At 33.3% G+C, this 8,929-nt stretch overlaps 1 protein-coding gene across 1 annotated transcript in view; it reads right to left on the bottom strand.

Annotated features, from left to right (window-relative positions):
• LOC100186416 (protein unc-93 homolog A-like) overlaps positions 1 to 6,723 on the bottom strand; it is an 11,405-nt gene extending 4,682 nt beyond the window's left edge. The window contains exons 1-6 of the mRNA XM_026839846.1: positions 6,363 to 6,723; positions 5,626 to 5,820; positions 4,743 to 4,933; positions 1,924 to 2,046; positions 1,717 to 1,867; positions 1,335 to 1,516 (exon numbers count right to left, since the gene is read on the bottom strand). Of these exons, the coding sequence (XP_026695647.1) occupies positions 1,335 to 1,516; positions 1,717 to 1,867; positions 1,924 to 2,046; positions 4,743 to 4,933; positions 5,626 to 5,820; positions 6,363 to 6,435 (915 nt within the window). The 5' untranslated portion in view covers positions 6,436 to 6,723. The remainder of the gene's footprint in view (positions 1 to 1,334; positions 1,517 to 1,716; positions 1,868 to 1,923; positions 2,047 to 4,742; positions 4,934 to 5,625; positions 5,821 to 6,362) is intronic.
• Between the last annotated feature and the right edge of the window lie 2,206 nt (positions 6,724 to 8,929).

Raw genomic sequence — 8,929 nt, 5'->3', positions numbered from 1 at the left:
GCAACTCAAGCGCAGAGCTGGTATACGGGTCGACCCTGCAAGTTCCGGGAGATTTCGTCGCCACCGTACACCAAGAACCCGCACCATCAGAGTATCTTCGAACACTGCGCGAAGCACTGGCTAAACTGTTGCCAATGCCTACTACAAAACATTGTTACCGTAAACATTTTATTACTCGTATGTTATTGCGCAGTTCATTTGTTTTTGTAAGAAAAGATTCTTATAAACCCCCCCTTAATCCTCCATATGAAGGCCCATTTAAAGTTGAACAACGCCACGAAAAATATTTTGTTTTGGACATTGGTGGCAAATCACAAACTGTGTCCATCGACAGGCTTAAACCAGCCAATGTTGACCTATCGCAACCCTTACCAATTCCAAACCTTAAAAAGCGTGGTCGGCCTCGAAAAAATTAAGTCGTTTCTGGGGGGAGGTGTGTAGCGCTCATTCCTGTGTGCGTGCGTGCGTGTGTGTGCGAAACGCCTCTTTTTATTTGCCTTCTTCTTCCGTTCTCTTTCGTGTTTCGCATGTGTTCAAAACTGAATCATTACAATATATACAACGAGGAATAAGCATCGTCTACAATCCGGTACATCTCATTAAATCTATGGTGCCACCGTTAGATTCTATTACAATGAGAAGTAATGTTACGGACTACATTGTGAACCATATACAGCATAGTGCAAAGGAAAAAGATGGAACACTTAACCACATATTGACAAATATTTCCAAAATCAAAATAGATACATTTGTAGTATTTTGCAACTTGTAGTTAACCTACCAAATTTTACCGACTGTGCTAGTTTTTTTACCATGTAAACTTTGTATAAATAACGTTAAACCGATGTTTTTTGGTTGTTTTTATCTCAAATTAAATTTATATTGACCTCTGCCTATTTTCTTCATGTTTATATCTTAGTTTTTTTACAAAACTAAAACTAGTCTTATGAGAGATAAATCAAACTGTACGAAATATTTAAAGTTGTTTTATAAAGCTATGAAACTAATTTAATCGTTCACACTCGCGAATTAAAAAATATACCAGCTTTACTATGATTGAGCGAGGATTTAAAATTACCACCTTACTATTTCGCATTTTTTACTTGTTCAAAATATATTGTTTTTATTTTAAATATATTTTTTTAATATTAAAAAAAAACAGTAATAAGCCTTGACGCGTTTTATAAAGTCGTAATAATACTGTCGAATAATTCTGTAACATTATTTTTCTGATAATCATTAAATGGGGGTCTGTAAAAAGAAAATTAAAAAAGTCTCGTATGAAAAAGTGTCACATCTTCCCCCACCCTACTATATAATACATTTTGTGTTACCTTCTCAACTCCCATCGTGCATGATACGAACGCTCTGGTGAAATCTGAAAACGCATAGGAAACAAAGAATCCGAAATAAAAGCACATCGGAGCCAACAACAATTGTTTTGTTGAACAAAGATGTCGCCCAAGGGATGACAAAGTTTCTTTAGTGGTATTAACTGAAAGCTGGGTCTCGGTTTCTGAAAGTACATACAGACATATATACGCAAAATATTTATAGACAAAATATAAAACACATTTATATAAATTTCATAATATTGTAAGATAAAACGATGTGTATAAAACATAGCACACGCGTTATAACCCCTCTTGTTTTCCGTCATGCGAGAATGAATAAGTTTAATTCAATTATTTATTCATTCTTACATATGAAACATACTTCCATCGCGCGTCCTTTCGACTGCAGGTAAGCAAAGGAAATGCAACAAAAGAGCAAAAAGTTGCATTGCAGCATAGACACCCAATAAAATGTAAACCGAAGTTTTGCTTTTTGGATTATAGGCGTGGTTTCCTTTAGCGTTTTTACTGACCTGTAATTAAAAATGTATTGATTCATATTCCAAGCATAGTGGTTTTCCCAACTTACTTTACAGAAGTTAGATCCACATGTATTGTAATTAAACTCTGTTAGAGTAGTGTTATGCATTGAATGAGTTCCCACTTTCCTTGCTGCATACAACACAGCATAGGCAAGAAGGTTGCCCCAAATCTGAAAAAAAAAGTTTTGACCAGGGGTTTTGTAACTTTTTAGAGTACAATGGCATAATCTAGACATTTTAGCGGCACATTACTTTGACGAAAATGTCCTACGCAGCATTTTAAATGTCTTTAAAAGAATTGTGAAACTGTTTAAGTTTATGGATATCTAAACGTGTGCGTTTTTTAAAATCTCCTTTCACCCATTTAACGACAGGTGAAAAGTAATACAATATTATTCGACAGTATATCTTACGGAACAACAAAGTGCGCGGCAAAGATGATAACTGTTTAATAAAAATCGGTGTTAAACGACTGCAACATTTTTTCAATGGCTAAAAAGATACAATGCTCGCTAAATCATATTAAAACTGCACACATTTTGTAGTTTGCGAGTTTGAATCAATCCAGTAACGTAGTTTAATAAAAAAGATTAAAAAATTTTGTACACTTTGATTTCTATACACAATACTAGTTTTAGTTTTGTAAAAAACGCTGATTTATAAACTTGAGAAAATTAGGCAGGGGTCACGAGGGTTTTAATTAGAGATAAAAAGCAAATAAATCGTATTAAAGTTATATATGGTACAATGGGGGGAGATGGGACACTTAAGCACATAATAGAAAATATTTCCAAAATCAAAATAGATGACGTTTTTCGGGTAATACCACGAATTAGTACTATCCTTCCTTTATTAATTGACAACAATTTAATAAAATATAATAAAACACCAGGGAGTTATTTAGCGATCCGCACAACAAGTGAAATTTTACAAATTCGAAAACACACAGGATAAGATGGGACAGTTATCATTGTTAATTATGATTATTGAGTGTGTTTATAAATAGGAATATACGTAAATACACGAAATAATACTGTACGCTTTAAAAATTAAGTCTAAACATTCTTTTTTTTGCCCCACTGCTATAGTTTTTAACATGTTACCTATACAATATATTATGGCTTAACAATTGGTACTGTTTGAACGACAATGGGTAATATTGTATCCAACAAGTTTTTATGAAATTGTAATAACAGAAGATTGATTATAACTATTAATAAAGTTTTTATTTTTTGCTACAAATTGGGTATTACTACTCTGTTTTGGCATAAGCCACTTCTCATAAATTATCACCAAGTGCAAATGACCAAATTTCGAACATATTTTCAAAATATTATATTTTTATTATATCAGTATCTTATAGTTGAATATCCCCTAAGGTTTAAATTACTAAATTAAAAGCAAACCTTTAAAAGTTTGGCAATGAAAACATACAAAACTACAATGTGGGGGAGGATGGGACTCTAAATTGAAATATATTTACTTTAGCAGTATTCTGGAACTTGTAGTGAACCCACCGAATTTAACAGGCTGTGCTAGTTTCTTTGCCATGTAAACTTCATATAACGTTAAACCGATATTTTTTGTTGTTTTTATCTCAAATTAAAGTCATACTGACCCCTGCCTATTTTCTTCATGCTAAATCTCAGTGTTTTTTACAAAACTAAAACTAGTTTATGAGACAAAATCAAACTGTACAAAAAATTCAAAGTTGTTTTATGAAGCTATGAAACTAGTTCAATCGTTCGCACACAAAAACTAAAAAACTTCATCGGCTTTATTTAACTTCATCGGCTTCATTTAGCGAGCATTAAAAATAGCACCTTACTATTTCGCATTTATTTACCCAAAGAATACTCTACCTGGTACGGAATATACTCTACCAGGGACGGGCAACTTACGGCCCGCGGGCCAAATCCGGCCCGCGACGCGATTTTGAGCGGCCCGCAGACAGTTTTCGGTCTTACATGATAATGTGGCCCGCGGCCCATAGGCGCCTCACTTGTGACAATCCAGGGTACCCTTATTAAAAAAGAATATAGTAGGGTGGGAAAAGATGGGACACCTTTAGAACGTAATAACCAAATATTTAGAAAATTTAGTTTTTTAATGTTTAAAAACAGTAATCAGCTTTGACGGGCGTTTTATAAAGTCGTAATAATACTGTCGAATAATTCTGTAACCTCACTTTCCTGATTATCATTAAATGAGGATCCGTAAAAAGAAAATTAAAATAAAGTCTCGACTGACAAAGTGTCCCATCTTTTCCTGCCCTACTATATATATTAAGTTTACGTGGCGCAGAAACTAGTACAGCAGTCAGAAAATTTCGGTATTACCTATAACAAGTAAAAATATTTTATTTTTTGACACGTCTTCTCTCATATTATAGTTATAGGCACGTTTTTATTTACTAAACTTTAAACGGTTTGCTTTAAAACTTTGTATACAATATGATTTCGTTATATTTACGTGTATTTCTAATAAAATACATTTCTTAATCAAAATTTAGGCGGATTTTAAAATGCCCCGTCTTACTATGCGTTTTTTCGAATTTGTAAAATTCCACCAGGTCTGCGAATAGATAAATAACTGATTTTGTGTTTTAATATCTTTTTGAATTCCTGCTGACTAATAAATGTATGCCAATACTAATTCGTATTATAAACCCAAAACTGTACTATATTTTGAGAAAATATTGCCCCAAATGTGCTAAGTTTCCCGACTTCCCCCACTGTATATGTTCGTATATCTATGTTAGCAATAAAGGCCCTGCGCCCTGTAGTAAAGAGGTATATCGGGTATCAGTAATTAAGTATATTTATATACACGTACACATCATACAAGTCTGTAATAATACACATACCACGCTGGTCTTCGCGACTCCAAAATAACGACCGAACCAAACGTTTTTAACATTATCTTGCGGCTTCTGATCGTCAGGTATTGAATCTTGATATTCATTAAAAACGTGATTCACGTAGGAAATACCCGCAGGCCAGAAAAGACTTTCACCCATTGAACCGATAATGGAACCAGGTATCATCGTTGCAAGACCTGTTATAGGATAACAATTACAGACAGGCAGCCACCCCCTTTTTTATAACATTGCCATGTATTACGCTTCAAAAGTAGTATTTCTGTACGATGAATGTCTACTATATACTAACATGTCGCAAAAATCACCTCTATCCGAAGCGTAACATAGCAGTTTAATTGGTTATAAACGGGGATGGCTGCGTAGTATAGTCTGTATTTAAGAGGACATGCAGACCCATTTGTTTAATTAAGTCATGAACACTAGATTTAGATATCAAGATATTAAATAAAAAATTGAACATCAACGACTTCATGTTAAATGGACATCATGTTTACAGCATAAAATCGTAAAGGATTTTATACAATGTAGGATACATTTGTTTATATTTGCCACATATTATCTTGTTATTATACCATTAAATTTTAGTTACCGTTGAGGTATAAACTATTGAAATAAAAGCAAACTTTTTAAAGTTTGGCAAAAATATTCTACAAAACCATACAATGTCGGGGAAGATGGGACACAAGATTGAAATATTTATATGTTAATAGTATTCTGCAACTTGTTTTCATTAATATTTCTGTATCATTATTTATTGGTTAACATTGGAGAGGGTGCGTAAGAAAAAAAAATTCTTTGACAAAGTGTCCCAGCTTTAGAGTTTAGATGAAACAAGAGTAAGGAAATACAATAAAAAAAAACTTTTTACCGGAGTAGAAATTCCCCAATGTAAAGACAAGAAAACCAACTTCTCCGAGCAGAAGTGTTCGTTTCACCCCCAAATTGCACAAAAGCAGAGGAGTAACAAATAAACAAATCAATAAGCCACAGCCATATAATATGCTGAGACTGATCGTTCCAAGATTGTGAGAGATGTGAATACTGCTTTGTAGGTCCATGGTGCCTAAAAACACTTGTCATGCTTGATCTGTACAAACAGATGTTATATATATATATATTAGGGTAAGGGAAGATGGGACACCTTTAGCACACAGTATCCAAATATCCTGATAGTGTTTTAAACAATTAACAACGGTATGTGGGAGTCATGAGGATATGGTTTTATAATTCTTCGAATGTTCTTTGTTTACTACTAAATGGGGCGAGAATATAGGATTAAAATGTGTTCCATCTTCCCCCACCCTACTCAATATATATATATACCTATGTTGTTGCCAGTATGTGTATGTTTGGTAAGAAAGAGGTCTTTCGGCGTATTTGTTTGTGTGATCTTAAAGAATATGTCACAGACATCAACACAGAAACAAAAACGCTATAAGATTCCTCTCACACTTATAATACAAATATATTATTTACTAATTTAGCAGATACAAGGTGTATTAAAGAGAATATACATATATTAAACAGAACCTAAACGTTACAACGACTGTCGTGGTCCCGCCACGGGAGCATAAACTGTTGTATTTATTGATAAATTTAACTTACCTAGAAAAGCAGATAACGCGAGTGTCATTCCGAATGTCAGAACATAGATTGGAATCTTTTTATTTTCCGACATTTTGACTTGTTTAAAACTCTACACCTCGTTATCTTTTTAGTTATATGCTACCAGTATATTCATTTCTATATAAACTCTGTTCTATACAATTTAATACGCGGATCAATTATACTGCGCATTAAATAGACGTACAGACGTACATAAAACAGCCGGTTGCCGTTCTGTGATGAGTAATTTCCTGCCCTATCGAACTGTAGTTTAAATATACCAGTGTAGATATCACACAATAATGCTAATTGCTTTATAGACTGAAAACTGGCGTTTTTGTTTTAAGATTGTACCTCTGTAGTAACTAGACTATAGGCCTTTCAGCTATATATGCTGTCGAATCATAAAAGACAATAATTTATATATATATATATATAATATGTTGTAGCATCTAGTTTTGCTGCTACTATAATTAGAAATATACAAGAGCTACCTATAAGAATATTCACGATGTTGCCAATAGTGAAAAATATTGTTATTGCTAAATAAATAAAGTTCACGCACTTATTACGCTAGAACTGGTCGTAGTCAAACTTTTGGTGGTGGCGACGTTTCAATATTTGCTATCTCCGTATATTTGGCTAAAGCTGAATAAATGAGTCTGCTTAAATACTTCTCCCTTTTGATTGGTACTAAAGCGAGATTACAATTTTACCTACGTACATCCTGCCACAGTGTTGTTGGTAACAGCACTTGTGTGTATATATATGGAGACAATGCAATTATATAGTAATCAAAGAAAGGATAAAGAAAAGGCTGCCGACAAATCATTATGTAGCCTAACAATAACATTGCTGGTTATATTTGTGAAATAGGTATTTGTGCTGCATCGGCTTACATATAGTACAATGGGGGAAGATGGGACAGTTAAGCACATATTGCCAAATATTTTCAAAATCGAAACAGATGACGTTTTTTTGATTTATACAACGAATTAGTACTGTCATTCCTTTCCTGATTGACAACAATTCAAATAAATTCAGTACAATGGGGCAAGATGGGACACTTAAGCACATATTGCCAAATATTTCCAAAATCAAAATAAATGACATTCTTTTATTAATTGACACCAATTTAATAAAATATAATAAAACACATGAGGAGTTATTTAGCAATTCGCACAACAGGTGAAATTTTACAAATTTGAAAACACACAGGACAAGATGAGACAGCTTAAAATCATTGTTAATTTTGATTATTAAGTGTATTTATAAATAGGAATATACGTAAATAACACGAAATAATACTGTACGTTTTGAAAATTAAGTCTAAACATTCTTTTTCTTGCTCTACTGCTATAGTTTTTAACATGTTACCTATACAATATATTATTGCATAACAATTGGTATTGTTTGAACGACAATGGGAAATGTTCGAACTCAATGGATAAATATTGTATCCTACAAATGTATATGAACTTGTAATAACAGAAAGTTGATAATAACTATTGATAAAGTTTTTATTTTTGCTACAAGTTGGGTATTACTACTCTGTTTTTGGCACAAGCCACTTCGTGTAAATTATCACCAACTGCAAATGACCAAATTTCGAATATATTTTTACAATATTATATTTTTATTATATCAATATCTTATAGTTGAAAACCCCCTGCCTGAGGTATAAATTACTAAATTAAATGCAAATCTTTCAAAGCTTGGCAATGAAAACATACTGTAGCAGTCGGGATTTGCTATGCGCAAACCACGCAGCCTGATATGCACCGACCCTACACTAGGTCACTAAGATTTCGGCACTTAAGCGAACGCGACGCCTCACAATGCCTTCTTTCGGTTCTCCCAATAAACACACGCAAAGCGACGGTTCTCTGTTAAATGAATGAAATGAATGAATAACACTTAACAGATGATGTGAAACTAATAAGGTAGTAGTACGGTGTATAAACAGCTCATATAGGAAAACAACATTAGCACCAAATTAAGCTTAATTAACACTTTGAGGTAACCAATGAATAATAGTACACGTACCAACTTGTTAGGCGATCAGGCGGAATGAAATCCACAATGGTGACAATGTCCAAACAAGCAATGTACTTTAACTTAAATCACTGTAAATAGCATCACAATAATGACTTTTAAATAAAGAGGTAAACTAATTGGTACATCACTAATACGGTCAAATACGGTTTCCAAATATCCAGTATTCACAATATCCACATGACAAAAAGGATAGAATAGATACGAGTAAGGATGATGCATGCGATGAAACTAAATGACGTATGAATGAAGTGAAAAATGGATGAAAGTATAATAACTCGCTGTAACACATACAAAACTACAATGTGAGGGAAGATGGGACTCTAAATTGAAATATATTTACATTAGCAGTATTCTGCAACTTGTAGTTAACCTACCGAATTTAACAGGTTGTGCTAGTTTCTTTGCCATGTAAACTTCATATACATAAAGTTAAACCGGAAAATTGTTATTGTTTCTCAAATTAAAGTCGTATTGAACCCTGCCTATTTTCTTCATGCTTATATCTCAGT

The sequence above is a fragment of the Ciona intestinalis genome, unplaced genomic scaffold (genome assembly GCF_000224145.3).
Source record: "Ciona intestinalis unplaced genomic scaffold, KH HT001060.1, whole genome shotgun sequence".
NCBI lineage: Eukaryota > Metazoa > Chordata > Ascidiacea > Phlebobranchia > Cionidae > Ciona > Ciona intestinalis.
Note: the sequence above shows the minus strand (reverse complement) of the source record. Positions and strands in the feature narration are given on the sequence as shown.